The sequence below is a fragment of the Nelusetta ayraudi genome, unplaced genomic scaffold, assembly GCF_046127955.1.
Source record: "Nelusetta ayraudi isolate G7.1 ecotype Tasmania unplaced genomic scaffold, CSIRO-AGI_Nayr_v1 ptg000022l, whole genome shotgun sequence".
Classification (NCBI taxonomy): Eukaryota; Metazoa; Chordata; class Actinopteri; order Tetraodontiformes; family Monacanthidae; genus Nelusetta; species Nelusetta ayraudi.
This window is the reverse complement of record NW_027466072.1, coordinates 2,948,568-2,964,700: the sequence shown is the minus strand read 5'-3', so window position 1 is coordinate 2,964,700 and position 16,133 is coordinate 2,948,568. Positions and strand designations below refer to the sequence as shown.

General features: G+C 44.8%; 2 protein-coding genes across 3 annotated transcripts; one reads left to right on the top strand and one right to left on the bottom strand.

Moving 5' to 3' along the window:
• The first annotated feature begins 376 nt into the window (after positions 1–376).
• LOC142889395 (serine/threonine-protein kinase tousled-like 2) lies at positions 377–12,536 on the top strand. 2 transcript variants are annotated; one of them, XM_076028110.1, is made up of 21 exons: positions 377–1,061; positions 2,206–2,300; positions 3,376–3,447; positions 3,534–3,606; positions 4,857–4,894; positions 5,084–5,176; positions 5,726–5,824; positions 6,139–6,231; positions 6,775–6,885; positions 7,052–7,188; positions 7,275–7,421; positions 7,591–7,657; positions 7,752–7,849; positions 7,937–8,018; positions 8,099–8,190; positions 8,279–8,368; positions 8,880–9,049; positions 9,151–9,289; positions 9,379–9,490; positions 10,332–10,439; positions 10,538–12,536. In XM_076028110.1, exons 2-21 carry the CDS (start codon positions 2,208–2,210, stop codon positions 10,727–10,729), a joined length of 2,106 nt encoding a protein of 701 aa, XP_075884225.1. In that variant the 5' UTR covers positions 377–1,061; positions 2,206–2,207; the 3' UTR covers positions 10,730–12,536. The 2 variants fall into 2 exon arrangements, with proteins under 2 accessions (XP_075884225.1, XP_075884226.1); XM_076028111.1 differs by lacking the exon at positions 5,084–5,176 and having other exon boundaries at positions 378–1,061.
• becn1 (beclin 1, autophagy related) lies at positions 12,113–16,117 on the bottom strand. The gene is made up of 12 exons (XM_076028113.1): positions 15,958–16,117; positions 15,582–15,715; positions 15,431–15,495; positions 15,254–15,312; positions 15,082–15,166; positions 14,833–14,969; positions 14,494–14,688; positions 14,235–14,381; positions 13,994–14,143; positions 13,679–13,739; positions 13,371–13,513; positions 12,113–12,821 (listed from the first exon to the last, which is right to left on the bottom strand). The coding sequence occupies exons 2-12, from the start codon at positions 15,706–15,708 to the stop codon at positions 12,653–12,655; spliced, it is 1,338 nt and encodes a 445-aa protein (XP_075884228.1). The 5' UTR covers positions 15,709–15,715; positions 15,958–16,117; the 3' UTR covers positions 12,113–12,652.
• Between the last annotated feature and the right edge of the window lie 16 nt (positions 16,118–16,133).

Below are 16,133 nucleotides of genomic sequence, written 5' to 3'. Positions count from 1 at the left end.
TAACATGTACAATGTAACCCTTTGATGGATTTGCAAATACCGAGGGAACTTTTATTTATTTATTTATTTATTTATTTATTTATTTATTTATTTTTTAAAGTTTAAAGGAACCTAAAAGTATGAACGCAGTACACGACACGTACAATCACCACAGGAAGGAGCTTAAGTCTTGGAAAGTTCAAATATACAGTATATATTGATCTCGAATTTTAAAATAATAAAATAATTACATTAATAACCTAATCTTTGAGCAGGGATGTGTATATGTAAAATGATTGCGATAGTGAATGAAGAGATGCGTTACTTATAATTACATCCCCCCGACCCCCACCCCCCATCCAAACCTCCGCCCGGGGCGACAAAAGGTAAAAAAACTAATAAATCAGGAATTTCAAGCGGTACCACGAACTCTGGGGCCCTCGGACAGTAGACCCGCTAAGCCTGGTAAACGGTTCTAATCAGCCACACCGCTGTCGGTGTGGTTCTGGCCGCAGGAGCGAGCTGACACTATCACTTAAACAAGCGCATGGGAAGCATCACATTAAGCGCTCCCTGGAGCCCCGTTCGGCCCTGCTGCTGCAGGGGGTAATGATCCTTTATTAAGCAACAAACAATGGACTCTAACAAGGTGGCTGACCTTCTCCTGGCGGTGTGAGTGAACGATACACCGCTCGATAATGACAACAGACAGACCCGAGTGAAGCAGAAATGTGACAGCACTCATACAGAGCCTTCTGAGCAAGTGACAGCTCCGGGTTTGTTTTTTTTGCCCTCACGGTGGCACCGAGACGGACGAGGAAAACCCCGAGGATCAGGGCCTCCTGTCCGGATGACACCAACGGGAGCCAGCGGCGCCGCTATCCCCAGCTAGCAGCGGCTAAAGCTAGCCAATGTCTTCCCTCAAATTCGAAAGAATTGTAAATGGACACGTCACTTCGGGCGACTTTATTTGATGTGTGTGCGTGACTCTGGGCTGTGAAAGAGTTTGGCCTCCCATTCGGATGGACGGACACCGCCGTTTCTGGGATTGATTGGCTGTGAAAACTCACAAGGTTCTCCAGGTGAGACGGCTGATGTTAGCCTTAGCTCTGTAGCTTAGCATTAGCTCGTTGGGACCTGGTGCTTTAGCTTTGCAGGCGAGTAACGCTGTATGTGTTGGTCAATGTGATTGTAAACCATACTGGCAAGTTAAAACTATCAATAAGGAGTAGAAAATATGCCCTCTTGGTCCATTGAAACGATCGAGAATGTTAAAAAGAAGAAGAAGTACAACTCAACCTTATCAGTGGCATGGGTGAGCTAGTTAGCATTAACTAAGGCTAGGTGTGTGCAACACCTTTTTTTTTTTTTTTAATCACCATTGTAAAGGTTACTGCACTCGTTGTCATCAAAAACGTCCCAGCTAAAAAGCTTAAGTTCGATTCAAACAATCGAAAATCTTGCGAGTTTGAAATGATCCGACGTGCCACGTTAGCTTTGTCAGCATTGTTTTGATATGCATGGTAGGAAATTTGATAAATATTGTCAGCCGGATGAACGCGAATTTGAAATTGATTGATTTGTTTTTAATTGTTGTTTTCGTTGTATTTGTATTTATGTTGTTAGGCCAATTGCTTGGTCCTTTGTAAATAATAATAATAATAATAATACTTGTATTTTAAGCAACATTATTTTTAAGGAGGATACAAGGAGTGTTCGTCCTGCCATTTTACATGGTTCTAATGACAATCTGAGCAGCAGGCGAGGATTTGATTAGAGATTATTTTTGGGCCCCTCGAATCCCACCACTAAAATGGGCATTGAAATAATAGTGTCTTTTCCTAATAGGGCTTAGTTTTACTTTGAATATATGCACCAGAATCTGACAAATACTTCTCCACCTCCACATTAGATATGCGTTCCCCCAAGACTTAAATCACACCATGCATTATCAATCTTGTTAACAGTTTATTCTTTTTATTTAATACCTGCTTTCTCGTGCATGCAGTTTGGGAGTTGTTTTTTTTGTGTGTCTGTTGGATTGTTGCACAGCACTTTTACCTCAATCACTTGTATTTATTTTTTTTTAATTCTAGCATCTATTAAAACCTGGCCTTTTTTTTTGGTTTGTTTGCTTGCGTCTGATATTTGTCTTCCTACTCAGGAAGACAAACATCTTCCTGAGTATGACTGTAATGCAATGTCTTTTTTTTCTCTTGTTTCCAGAAATGATGGAAGGACTTCACAGTCAGGCTCTGAGCCTGGACCCACGCAGGCAGGAACTGCTTGAAGCTCGCTTCACTGGAGTTGGTGTCACCAAGGTTATCCTCTTCTAAGTGCCTTTTAAATGTAATATTTATTGGGTTTATTTGTAGGAAAACATTAGTGTGCAACATTCTAGTCAGATGCAGGTATGTCAGTGCGGAAAGAGCAGCAGTCATTTAGTTCTGTCTGTCTGTCGAGGCAGCCCGAGACAGCATTTAACTCTGTTTTCCATTATAGACTGATCTTCTCTGTGTCTAGTTTTCTCAGTGGGGCGATCCTGTCTCACTGAACTGAAGCTAAAACAAGAGGAGCTCTGTCTTGGCTGACACAGGAGCTGGCCAGCAGCTCTTTGTTTCAGCGAAGACCAGTATAGTTGCACTGAAATGGCACTGCAGCTGAAGCTCACAGCCTCGGCAGTGTGCTGTGCCGCAGCCCTGCCCTGGCTATCACAGCGTGTCCCATACACATCTGAGAAAACATCAGCCTTCAAGAACGCAACCACTGTCATTTATGCTCAGCCCTTTCTTGTCCCCTGACATTGAATTTCAGGGCCGCTTTGCAACTGCATTTGGGTTGCAAGGATGGAGGTGCCTTGCAGTGCATCACAGTGAATGCATTTGTCTCTTCCTGGAATAAAATATACTCTTCATGTGACCTTGGGCTGCAGAAAGCAAGCAAGCAGCCATTGGAAGCGTTTGCCTGCAGCTCTAATTAGCCTGCTGTTTCTCTTTGACCTCACCAGGCTGCAGGCTTCGTGCATAATATACATGCACAACATTGATTCTACAAACCCAGCTGAGCATCATCAGATGAATAGAGCAAGTCTTAACACGTTGTGAATATTGTCCTCATATTCCTTAATTCAAGCTCACTTCTCTACTGTCAAGTTTAAAGCTGCGTCAACTATTTGCATAAAATACATTTCATACACATAAACCATATGATTTATTTTGAATATGTTTTTATGACTGATTGCCATTTTATTTGAGTTTCCCTGTAAATATACAAATGATGAGTCAGTATACATTTTTAACGTTCTCCTCTTAATGCCGTTTAAACTGTGAGTTACAATCTACTCGTAGGTATTTCTGTCTGTGTATCCCATGACTGACTGACTGTTCTGCTTTCCAGAGTTCAGCCAACAGTGAATCATCCAACCAGTCACTGTGCAGCGCGGGTTCACTCAGTGACAAGGAGCTGGAGGTCAGTTGAAAGGGACGAAGTGGAAACAAATGGTTTGCATGCATATGGATGCATATAAAACAGGCTCTTTTTGTTGCTGACGTCAGACGCCAGAGAAGAGAGCCACTGAGCAGAGGAGCAGGAAGAGAAAAGGAGACGTCTATGACAGCAATAGTCAAGGTGAGCCAAGTCTTGAGCTCTCATTGGCCAGAAAAGGACTTAATTTAAGCCCCTCCCATTCCTTTTGCTTGAAACGGCCTCCTTCACCTTAACTGCCTCGTTGGTACATGTGCGAGGCAATGAAAAGATGTGGGTGTCTGACCGGTTCCTCAGATTTACTGGCTGCAGATGCAGTAACATCAAAATGGCACCTGCTGTGCTGTTTATCATCAATTGCAATGGCTTTGCTTAACTTTACAGAATCGTGAAACTCACACTGTGATGTAGATTTTAAGCAGGCTTTTTAGAGATTGCTTCAAGAAAAAAAAAACATGTCTTTAAGAGTGACTTGGTACGAATAATTGAGGCTATTAGAAGCATCGGGGCCTCACAGGACGGAGATACAGTGCCGTGGGTAGAAGCAGAGGTGAACAAAAGTAGCAGCAGAAGAATAAAGGAGAAGTGGGATGCCTGCAATCACTGACATTTGGCCAAGTTGTAATTATTCTTGTAGGTCAGCTGGCCCATGAGGAACGCTGCTGTTGGACGAAGACACACTGTCATATTCATTAATATCTCGACACCTGTTAGAGAAACAGCTCAAGGATCACGTGAACTGAATGGTTGCCGCGTTGGGGTTTATTCCGCAACCTCGTTTCCATCCAACATTTGAACATTAGCTCTGTTCCCAAAATGACCAAAATGTGTACGTAAACGTCTTTGGAGAATTGGAGTTGTCCTTTCTTCATATTTCGCTGTTTCCAACTTTTCTGAAATTATATTTACACAAAAAATGAAACTTCATGGAAACTCCACAGCTCTGACTAGGAACTCTCAAATATGGCCAAAGGGTTTTGACGCTCTCATGAGGTGGCTTTTCAGACGTATCCATGTAGAGGTAGATCGCAAAAGAAACCTCCATCCTCCTCAAAGTGGGGTCTTGCGGGAAGAGATGTTACGAGAATTAAACTTATGCGCTTCACACCATTCAATGGAAACGCCTGTAAATCACCCAATGTACTTTGTCGAAATTTTTAGAAATATCGCCTTTATTTTGTGAAAAACTGTAATGCGCTGACACACACGCGCTTGTGTGTGTCAGTGGTTCGAGGTAAATCAAGGTGTTGTGTGTTCACATCCTTGGGTGCAGCAGGACAGTTTCTTGGCCACCTCTTTTGTCCAGTGTCTCAATGGGATTCTGTTCACACGTGCTAAACTCTCTCTCTCTCTCTCTCTCTCTCTCTCTCTCTCTCCCCCCTGTTACACTTCAGGCAAGACGAGAGTACAGAAAATAAATGATTATTATGAGGTGAGCACACACTATAAGCACTGACCATAAAGACTTTGCATGTTTGTCATTCTTGCTCGGCACCTTTTAACCACTTTGCTGTGTTGCACCTCTTCTGTCTGGCTGTGTCTCCACCTGCGTTGGATTCTTCCTCGGTAACCACTCGTTGTTTCTTCTCTCTGTCCCTCGTCTCCGCTGTCTCGGGACTAGTTTGTTGGCAGCAGTGGCTCTGGCACCAGCCCTGGCCGAGGCGTCCCGGTGTTGGTGCGCTCCTCTCCGCAGCACTCGCTGTCGAACCCTCTGGTGAGCGGCGGCCTCCTCTCCCACTGCGCCTCGTCTGTCTTCCCGCCGGCGTTTTGCTGCTACTTCAAACTCTCGCACCTTCCAAGTCTTCTTGGCGTTCTTCTACTTTTGTCTGTGTTTGTTCGAAGCAACGCTCATCCCCTGGTTTGCTTATAATCAATCAAAGAGTGTGTTTATGGACGCGGTTACAACAAGACAGATGAGTGTGCAGCTGTTAATTGGTTCCAGGAGTGTGTGTGTGTGTGTGTGTGTGTGTGTGTGTGTGTGTGTGTGTGTGTGTGTGTGTGTGTGTGTGTGTGTGTGTGTGTGTGTGTGTGTGTGTGTGTGTGTGTGTGTGTGTGTGTGTGGTGTGGTGTGTGTGTGTGTGTGTGTGTGTGTGTGTGTAGGAAGGTGTTTAGACATTATGTTGAGACTTTTTCACCCCCCCCCCCAAAAAAAAAAAAAAAAAAAGTTGACATACTTTTATTACACATTTTGTGGGTGGCGGGGGAATCACATCCCATTCTCTGTAAACGTGCGTCCTCATGTTTGTCTCTGCTGCCGCCACAGTTTCCTCACAGCAGTCCACTGTCGGCCTACACCGACTCGTCGTCCTGCAGCTCCCTGAAGACGACCCCGGCGTACTCCTGCTCACACAAAGCCATCCAGGTAAATGACTGTCTCATGATAATTCTCAACAGCTGGCCACCATGAGGAATAATGGGAGGTCAAAGGCTGCGATCAGCTCTGCCGACTAAACAATGCAAATCTGGCAAATATCACAAAATCTGTTCAGTCAGGCCTTTACAATTACACTAAAGCCCAAAGGTCAATACTTTGAATCCAACCCTTACAAGCCCGACATCAGCATCTACGACTGACAGATTTGAAGTGATGGTGTCAATGTCTGTTGTGTGTGTTTTTGTACTGTAGATGATGTGGTGTTAACTGTTGGCATGCTGTTGCTTCTCTCTGACTCTCAGACAGACCTGACTCTGCTGAAACTAACGGCACTGGAGAAAGACAAGAACTCTGACCTGGAGAAGAAAGAGGGAAGGATAGACGACCTGCTGAGGGTGAGTGAAGACTGTTCAGGTAGACGTGGGGCTGCCACAACACACACACTTCAGTTGTAGCGGAGTGCGTCTCTCCAAACCTATATTTCACACTGTCAGAAAGATCATTTTAAATCTTTGTATTGATATTTTTTTTATAGTTGGAAATGTGGAGAAAACACATTTCTCCACATTTGTCTCCCTACAAAATTAACACAACAAGGGAACCAAAAATGAGTTTGCAATATAAGGATAATTTAAACAAAATTCATTACAACTTAAATGGTGAGATGATGATCATCCAATAAACCTCTTTTGAGACACTTTATAGTTTGAGTGGACGAGCGGTGATTAACGACACACCGAGATGAAGGTTATTTCTGACAATAAATAGATGAGTTGGGGTCCTGACGCTTGTCACAACAGACTGCATCCTTACATTTGATGCCAGTGTCTGGTAACCCAGCTGTTGCCGTAACAGCGATTGAATGTGGATGTTGAATGTTGAAACTTTTTTTTTTTTCTGAGCAGAACAAGTAGTGATGATGTGTGTGTTTGTCACAGGCAAACTGCGACTTGAGGCGGCAGGTGGACGAGCAGCAGAAGATGCTGGAGCGCTACAAGGAGCGGCTCAGCAAGTGCGTGACCATGAGCAAGAAGCTCCTCGTGGAGAAGGTGCGTGAAGCAGACGCGGAGGGACTGTTTTATTTCTGTTTCATGCGTCTCAGCACTCGGCTAGTGTTGGTTAAATACAGCGTCCATTGAGTCATTGGTGGTGGATTCTCTCTCTTTTCTTATGATGTGCTTCTTTTGAAATGCTCTAAAATGGCTGTTTCTGCAGTCGAAGCAGGAGAAGATGGCTTGCAGGGACAAAAGCATGCACGACCGCCTGCGCCTGGGCCACTTCACCACCGTGCGGCACGGGGCCTCCTTCACGGAGCAGTGGACGGATGGATACGCCTTCCAGAACCTCATCAAGTCAGCAGGCCCAACGACGCACGCACTTCTGTCAATGTTGCATGTGTGGAACGATGGTGCCAGCTTGTTCGTTTTGCCCGTCGCAGGCAGCAGGAGCGAGTCAATTCGCAGCGGGAGGAGATCGAGAGGCAGAGGAAGCTGCTGGGGAAGAGGAAACCTCCCGCGATGCCGCCGCCGCCCAGCCTGGAGCAGAACAAACGCAAGAGCAGGAATAACAGCCAGGAGAGCGAAGCGTAAGAAGTTTTGTTTGAATAGCCCAAAATTACAAAAGCAATTTGGCTCAGAGGTGTTTGAATAAAATCTAAATGTTAACTTTATTTGTTATTTTTTTGTTTAAATTGTACCCGTTTTAAATATATGAAGAGTTTACTTCATAATTGGCTGCTACTTTGCCTCATGCAGGTTGTCACTGGCAGAATATCACGAGCAGGAGGAGATCTTCAAGCTTCGCATCGGTCATCTCAAAAAGGTACCAGCTGACCTCCTGGAGGAGGGTTTGCACTGCTGCCGATAAAGTTTAGCAAAAGTTTTGGTAAATGGTAGCTTTCTGTGCTCCGGTGCAGGAGGAAGCAGAGATCCAGGCGGAACTGGAGCATTTGGAGCGCGTCAGAAACTTGCACATTCGGGAGCTGAAGAGAATCCACAATGAAGACAACTCTCAGTAAGCATCACTGCAGCGCAGCACAAGTCCCTGCTCGGCTTTTGATTCGACAACACAAACTAAATTGACATTTTTCTTCATCTCCAGATTCAAAGACCATCCCACGCTGAACGACCGATATCTGCTGTTACATTTACTTGGAAGAGGAGGGTTTAGTGAAGTTTATAAGGTAGAAATCCTCGCAGTAAAAGATGCACGTTGTTGGATTTTGGCTTTTTGGTGACATTTTTTTTCTTGTTTGTTTTTCAGGCTTTTGACATAACGGAGTTGAGGTATGTGGCCATTAAAATCCATCAGCTCAACAAGAACTGGAGGGAGGAGAAGAAGCAGAATTACCACAAGTATGAGCAAACCTCCTTCCTTTGCCCCCATTTGAAATGCTTCAATCTGTGGCATCTGTAATGAACATTTAATATTTTTTCCCCCCAGACATGCCTGCAGAGAATACAGAATCCACAAAGAACTTGACCATCCTAGAATAGTCAAACTCTATGACTATTTCTCACTCGACACAGACTCGTAAGTTTACCTATCTGCATGAATCCCATGTCGTTTAGAATGAAAAGTCACATCATGCGGAATTCAGAAGAATTCACTTCAATTTCAGTCCATTGTGTGCCTTAGCCTGTTAGCAGACACCCTTACAAATAAGAGAAGTTCATTACTTTTGACAAACTGTGTGATAAAATATGCAGCTCTGGAAATTGGCTGGAAACTGCTTTTGCAGCTGTCTTATTTTTTTGTATCAGTTTTGACTGGATGCCAGAAGCCAGTGTTATTAGAAGACTGTAAACAGTGGGCTAAATATGCTGTTTTATCAGAGATCTTTAAAGTGAAGTAGTTGGTCACTAGTGGATGAGTCCAGGATAAAGATAAAATGTCTGAAAAGCCCCTGTTGAAAAAACCCTTGTAGATCAAGTATTTCAATCTTTTGTGTAACCAAGTCTAAAATAAACAGCTTCAATATTTAAAGTGTTCCTCACATTTTTTTAATTTTTTTTTTAATCTGATCCGCTCTCACCCCTGGCAGCTTCTGCACTGTGCTGGAGTACTGCGAAGGCAACGACTTGGATTTCTACCTGAAGCAGAATAAGCTGATGAGCGAGAAGGAGGGTCGCTCCATCGTCATGCAGATCGTCAACGCTCTCAAGTACCTCAACCAGATTCACCCGCCCATCATCCACTACGACCTCAAGCCTGGTAGGCTCCCAGTGCCGGCCCACCTCTGGCTGCTGAACAGGGTGATGCTGCGCTGAGAGAAGAGAGCCTCTTGGCGCTCATAGCATTGTGTTTTTCTTCAGGAAACATCCTGTTGGTTAACGGCACAGCCTGTGGAGAGATCAGGATCACTGACTTCGGCCTGTCCAAGATCATGGATGACGACAGCTACAACCCTGCGGAGGGCATGGAGCTGACCTCGCAGGGGGCAGGGACCTACTGGTACACACAGCTCGTACCTTTTGCTCGTGAGGAGTTGAAGGTTTTTAAAAGCGGAGGCTTCACCCTGGTGCTGGTGCTGTGTTTTGCAGGTACCTGCCTCCTGAGTGTTTTGTTATGGGCAAGGGGCCTCCCAAAATATCCAACAAGGTGGATGTTTGGTCTGTGGGCGTCATCTTTTATCAGTGCTTATATGGACGCAAGGTAACCAACACCATTTATTGTAATTATGTTCATCGTCATCATTCATCATGTGCGTCATATTGTTCCATCAGGACGGAGATGTGTGCTAACTGTGAAAAGTGTTGTTGCTACACTTTCCTGTTGCCCGTGTTTACCCATCATCCTTTGCGTTCAGCTCTGTTGTTGACGTTTAGTCAAAGCGACCGACACTGCAGCTGGCAAAGCAGGGCAGAGTTTTGCAAATCTAACGTGCAGAAATTTGTTTGACTTCCCAGTGTTAAGTAACGACGAGGATGAAAAAGGGCAGGGCAATACACAATCACTGCTGAAGCTGCTGGCCCGCCGGTATCATTGAAGGATATAATGACTGAATTGTTTCATTGCTATTTTATTTTCTATTTTATTATCAGCCCATGGAACAAGGTTACTGTTGAAATTTAAATCAGATTGCTCCAAATTAAACATTTTACTTATTTTATTTGAAATTTGATTTTGTATGTGTGCAATATTAGGTTTTTATTTTTTATTGTAAAGTATTACGCTTTGCTTGTTCCATATTGAGGGTGCAGCAAAACTTGTTGGGGTCCATATAAAAAGGTTCACTGTTACATCTGGAGGAAGAATTTTTTTCTCAATAAATAACAATGTTGGCTCACGACTTTGTCCAAACTTTAAAATTTGCCCCACTATGCATCTGAGTTTGACACCCCTGGATTAGAGCCATTGTCTGCATTTTTTTTTTTTTTTGACAGTACAATTGTTCTTCACTAAATGCTGTCTACACATCTCTGCTGAAGTTGTGGGTTTTTGGCCAAATTGTGCCGTGACTGCATCCTTGACATCTCCCTCTTCTGTCTTCCAGCCGTTTGGACATAATCAGTCGCAGCAGGACATTCTTCAAGAAAACACTATTTTAAAAGCAACCGAGGTGCAGTTCCCCCCGAAACCTGTAGTCACAACAGATGCAAAGGTGGGTCTCTCATTTTCCTCAGCCATCGAGGAAACACAGCAAGCACAAACAAGCATCCCGGAAGTTACGCATGACTTCTTTCCCCCTTCCTGCTGTAGGCCTTCATTCGACGTTGCCTGGCTTATCACAAGGAGGACCGCGTGGACGTGCTGCAGTTGGCCAGCGACCCCTTCCTGATGCCTCACATCCGAAAAGCGCTGGGCAGCAGTGCTGCTCTGGCCCCGCCCCCTGCCCCTACCCACCCCCACCCACACCCCTCCACCTCCAGCTACAACAGTGCCTCCGTCTGAAAGCGGCCGGAAGAAGCTGGAAGATGGAACTCCGGCGCAGACACGACACGAGGCCTCGCGGGGAGACGCACCACACACACGGGAATCCTCCTTTTTGCTCTCTCTCTCTCTCTCTCTCTCTCTGTCTCTCTCTCTCTCTCGACCACTCGAGAACACAACAGGCTGCGGTGGTGGAGAGGGGTTGGGGGACGGGGTTGTCAGGAAAGTGTGACTTGAACCAAAACGGTGGAAGATGGCGCAGACGCGTAGCAGTTATGCCCACCGCCATCGTCCCTGTGGTTTTAAAAAATAAAACTTACAAAAAAAAAAAATGAAGGGCCATCCTGTAGCTGTGGGCTCTGTAGAACCCAAAGATTTGCCCATTTGCATGCACTAAATGCGAGAAACTTTGGCTCATTTCAAAGGGGCTTTTCTACATGATAAATAGTACAAAGGCACCTAAACTTAATTGCACAAATGCCGGGCTGAGTGCTTTTCCCCAAGCGTGGAAGATCGCCTGCCTGGGCTGTATGGGAGGTTTAGAAGCATTAATGAAATTGTCATTGCGTTTTGCTTGAAATGCAACATCTATTACAAAAAAAAAAATCTATTTTTTTTCGGCAGAGGAGTGGTCACTTTCACATGCATCCCTGAAGGTTTGAACCCGGGACTTTTAAGGAAGGGATCCTTAAAGTATCGAGGAACGACAAGATGACCAAAGGTGAAAGAAGTGACTTTTTCCCAGAAGAGGGCTGATGCTGGATGGAGAAACTGGTGTTGGCCTATTTTACATACTGGATAACTGGAAATCAGCTATAATTTTAATTGTTAAGTCCATATTTTTCCATGAAATTAACCCCTGTAATGATTTTTTTTTTTTAACCTTATGGGGGAACTGACAGAGTTTGTGTTGTGATGAGATTGCAGATTGAACAGAAATAATTATTAAAACCACTTTAAAAAGAAAAATAACTTTTAGTGAGCTCGGGTATCATTCTATTCATAGAACTGCAGATTGCTGCCACCCTAGTATGACGATAAAACATGAAACTATCACGTTTTTACATGATCATTTTCATGTTATTTTGTGAAAGTTTCAGGTTATAACATGAAAATGTTATTTTGTGATTGTTTTCACGTTATTTCACGATAAAACGTGATTAACATTTTTATGTCAAAATTATCAAAAAATATTGTGATAGGTTCATGTTATAACATGATACTGAGCCCTGTTTCTTTCTACAGTGGCACCAATGTGCTTCCGTATATACACACACACACACACACACAAAAAAAAAAAACTCTATTGCATCTTAAACCTTTTCATAAACCAGGGTGAGATGAGGAGTTTTCCCCATCAGTAGACTCTGGGCAGGACAGACGGATGGATGAGACGCTGCACAGTCAGTTTTAATGTAGTTTTAATGCATGAGGTTAACTGTTAAACTCCATAAAACTTAACTTTATAACTCCATCTGTGGTCAAAGAAATACTGACAATGCTGAACTATCAAATTCTAACAGCATAAACGTGTTAGTTCTCTTGCTCAGGCCAGTAAGATTCTGCCTGCTGTGCAGTAGAACTGAGAGGGACGTTGTCTTCAGACAGGTGAGAGCGAATTTGCAATTTCTTTTGAAGCTACGTTCTTGTTTCGAAGGTTTCACCGTCTTCAAACAAAAGTCAAGTCTTCCGATGAGCCAGATGTTAATTAGTGAGGCAGTTAATTGAAAAAGTCAACGGTAAACGTGGTTTGTGTTGCTTGCTTTCACAAGTCTTCCTCCAGCGAGTCCAAACTGCACCGTGCAATTTGCCTTTTTACTGAAAATAGGGGAAAAAAAAAAAAAAAAGAACTTTTCTAAAGTAAAACGGATTAAACATTCCTCTTCCCGATGGACAGGCGTCCAGTTGAGACTCCAGCGGCAACTGTGTTGTGTAGCAGCAGGTTTATCTGTTGTAGAACTGCGAGGTGACCCAGGCCAGTCCCCACTTCAGGTTGGTGAGCATGAACTTGAGCGCCTTGGTCCACTGCTCCTCCGAGTTGAACTGGGTTTTAATGGAGTACGAGCCGCCGCTGCCACCCGTGTCTTCGATCTTGCCCTTCTCCACGTCCATCCTGGTGGGGGTTAAAGTGATGACATGGAGTCTGGTCAGAGTTCACGCTCCTCAAAATGTTTTTCAAAGGTTTTCAATGGTCATCAGCAAAACCAAATCAACCGTTTGTGCTTCATTTCAATCTAAAGGTCAAATAGGTTAAGTGTTCTGGGCATGGAACAGTCAAAAAATATTTGGGATGGAGAAAAACAGGATGCAGCAAAGGTAAAGTTCATCTGCAGGTCCCTTTATGGGAACTCCGAGGTCCAGTGTGTGTGTCAGCATTTTTCAGTGGACACAATGACTCTCTGAGGTACAGCGGACTTAAAAGTTCATGATACAACTGGGCATTAAAAAAAACAAACAAGAGGTTCACAACTCACACATTAAAAATAGCGCTTATGTTCCACTGCAGTGTAATCAAAGAGGATCCTATTCCAGCCCATTCAGCTTGACTCCAACTAAAATTTGCCTTTAATTTCGGTTAAAGTACACATCAGCGACTTATGCAGCTGACGATGCCCTGGTGGGCGAGGAAAAACGTGTGTGTGTGTCATCTTGGTTGTCTGACCTGTATGGAAGGCAGAATCCAGTGTCTCCTTTCTCCACCTCCTCCTTAAACTGCTGGACGCAGTCCAGGAAGGCCACCATGGCGTGGTCAAACTTATTGTCCCAGAAGAACCTCAAGCCACCCGAGCAGTACAGAGGAAGTTCCTGTGAGACAGAGAGAGAGAGAGAGAGAGAGAGAGAGAGAGAGAGAGAGAGAGAGAGAGAGAGAGAGGGAGAGGGAAACAGTGAAGAGAAAAAGTCGAGGTGAAGGAAGCTGGAGCTCAAACGATGAGAGGTGGGCTGAGTGCGAGATGAGCCGATGTAGATTACCTTCGACTTATCCGTCAGCGACTCCAGGTAGGAGTGGTTTCCATACGGGACCAGACGATACCTGAACAGAAAAGAGTGTTGCAAATTTGAGATATGTGTTTTGTTTATATTTATCAAATTCTATGCCCGTGTCATTGCAGCTCACTTTCAAAATGATCAAATAATGCAATCAAAACTTAAAGTATCAGCACCATGTCTACCAGTGTTTTTTTTCCCTCTGGTGTCTGCTATCCCTCCTGGAAAATAGCCCAGCAGAAACACTGTGCTTAACAAAAATGTAACGTAGAGTGAGTGAGTGACTGAGTGTGTGCGCACCTTTGGAAGTGCAGCCCCATCTTGTTGGCGAGTGCGTGCAGTAGCAGCACCGTCTGGCCCCAGGCAGCGTTGATCTCGTTCCACTCCACGGGGACACTGGGGAGTCGACCCAGCCGGAAGTTGTTGATGGTTCCAAACTGGCCGCTGTGCCTGATCAGAAAGAAAAATGACATCAGATTGTGAATCAAAAGGCACAGGTGGTCCTATATGAAGGCGTCTCCCAACAATGTGTCTTGTGTACCAGATGTGGAACGTGGCATTGAAGACGTTAGTCTTCTTCAGGCGGTCCAGTTGAATCTGGCAGTAACGCATCTGGTTGTCGACACTCTTCAGCTCATCGTCCAGCTCCAGCTGCTGCCTTTTGAACTCGCTGTACTCCTTCTGGTACCTTTGTGCAGACATCGGCAGCAATGAAATATGACAAGACTGTTAGTCTCCATGGGAAGCAATGAAGTTCTATTCTGCTGTTACACTGTAAGCTGTGGGAGGAGGCCACTCACTGTAGCTCCTCTGTGTCCAGCTGCTGAGAGTGGATTCTGCACTGGGTCAGGTCCTGGGCCACAGCAGCCCGCTGCTCCTCCACAGCTTCCAGCTCCTTCACCAGAGCCTCCTCCTCCTCGTTCAGCTGCTGCAGCTCTGCCAGCAGGGTCTCCTCTTCCTCCACCTGAAGATTGGACAGCAGCTCCAGACACTGCCTGTGAACACACACACAGACACACATATATATATACACACATACATACACATATATTGTATTTTTTTAAAAAGAAAAAGAAAAACATGCACTCAGTTTGATTTTTGCGGCGAGTGACAGCAACAGGGACTTGATGACGACGCACTTGTAATTTTGGCACTCGTTCTCAGTGATGTTGAGCTGCGTGTCCAGGTGGTCCAGAAGCGTGTCGGTGCATTCCTCACACAGCGGGTGGTCCACGTCCGTCTGGCCTGACATGATGTCAAACAGGTCACTGGTCACCTGGGCGCAAAAGACATACGGAGACAAATTCAACACTTGCTGTGATCGTGCCACAAGGACGCTTCTGAGTAAGTCAGTCAGCAGAAATAAATGTTGTAGACACTGAAACTACCTTCAGTCTGCGACTCAGATTTTCCATGGAGTCAGATGCTTCTCCGATCAGTGTGAAGCTGTTAGCGCTCTCTGTTGACATCATCCTGCAGATTGAGAATCAGCAATTTTCAGCACCAGTGTCTATCATATATTTGTATTTTTTTTGCTCCATTTCAAACAGGCGCGCTCACCGTGCAGGAGGGATGTACTTCCGTGACACCCCATCTTGTTTGCCTTCTACAAACGTCTCCTACAAAATAAACAAGCAGCTGCTCAGGGGTGATGGTGTACAGCAGGTGTTCATAGTCACCATAGCAGGATTCACTGAGTTGTACAGCGAGCTTAAAGCTGTTCTCTGCAGCACTGACCTCAGGCGCTGCCTCCCCCTCAGCGCTGTCCGTCTGCTTGCTCGGGGTCACCGTGACCAACGGAGCTGAGGAAATAAAGCACAGCAGAGTTCGGTTCCGAGTGACGGACACCGCGATGTGACCCAACGACACAGCTCGATCTAATACATACCGATCAGTTCATGAATCGTGACCCGATCGAGGACGTTGAAGGACGTGTCCAGTTTGAGCGGCTGGCAGCATCGCTGGCACACGAAGCTGACCTGCATGGTTGTACTGGACGACTTGGAACCCTCCATTGTTACGCTGCAAGAGGACGTGTGAAAAAGAGAAAATAAGATGAAAAAATAAGATGTATATATTCTTGTCTTTTAAAATAAACCCAACGAACACTATACAAAGTGTTGCTATGGCTGTAAAATGACGCCAAACGCTCAAGAATTAACACAATGACGCAGATACTTGTTACACATCGGACAGCCGTTTAGCTTTGGAGCTAGCATGCATTTCATACACTAAGATGGCATCAACCGTTACAACTGACTCACCGTCGAGTGATAAAAATCACTGCAGTATCTTACTGCACCCCCGCTGCCAGTCAGAAACTGCGTTTAATACATTGACGTATTGGACGCAGCATTTTGCACCTCCGAGTTCCTCGATTCACTTCCTTATTGTTATTTTCTGCGGATGTGACGTCATCCAAATGTAAAGTCACGTGGGA

What these genes read in the sequence shown, in the direction of transcription:
- LOC142889395 (XM_076028110.1), top strand. Translation starts at nt 2,208, where the DNA reads ATGATGGAAGGACTTCACAGTCAGGCTCTGAGCCTGGACCCACGCAGG. An exon ending in CTATGACAGCAATAGTCAAG is followed by an intron (nt 3,607 to 4,856) that starts GTGAGCCAAGTC and finishes GTTACACTTCAG; the next exon opens with GCAAGACGAGAGTACAGAAA. An exon ending in AAGAAGCAGAATTACCACAA is followed by an intron (nt 8,191 to 8,278) that starts GTATGAGCAAAC and finishes TTTTCCCCCCAG; the next exon opens with ACATGCCTGCAGAGAATACA.
- becn1 (XM_076028113.1), bottom strand. Translation starts at nt 15,708, where the DNA reads ATGGAGGGTTCCAAGTCGTCCAGTACAACCATGCAGGTCAGCTTCGTG. An exon ending in AGGGGGAGGCAGCGCCTGAG is followed by an intron (nt 15,313 to 15,430) that starts GTCAGTGCTGCA and finishes TTTATTTTGTAG; the next exon opens with GAGACGTTTGTAGAAGGCAA. An exon ending in AATGCCACGTTCCACATCTG is followed by an intron (nt 14,144 to 14,234) that starts GTACACAAGACA and finishes CTTTCTGATCAG; the next exon opens with GCACAGCGGCCAGTTTGGAA.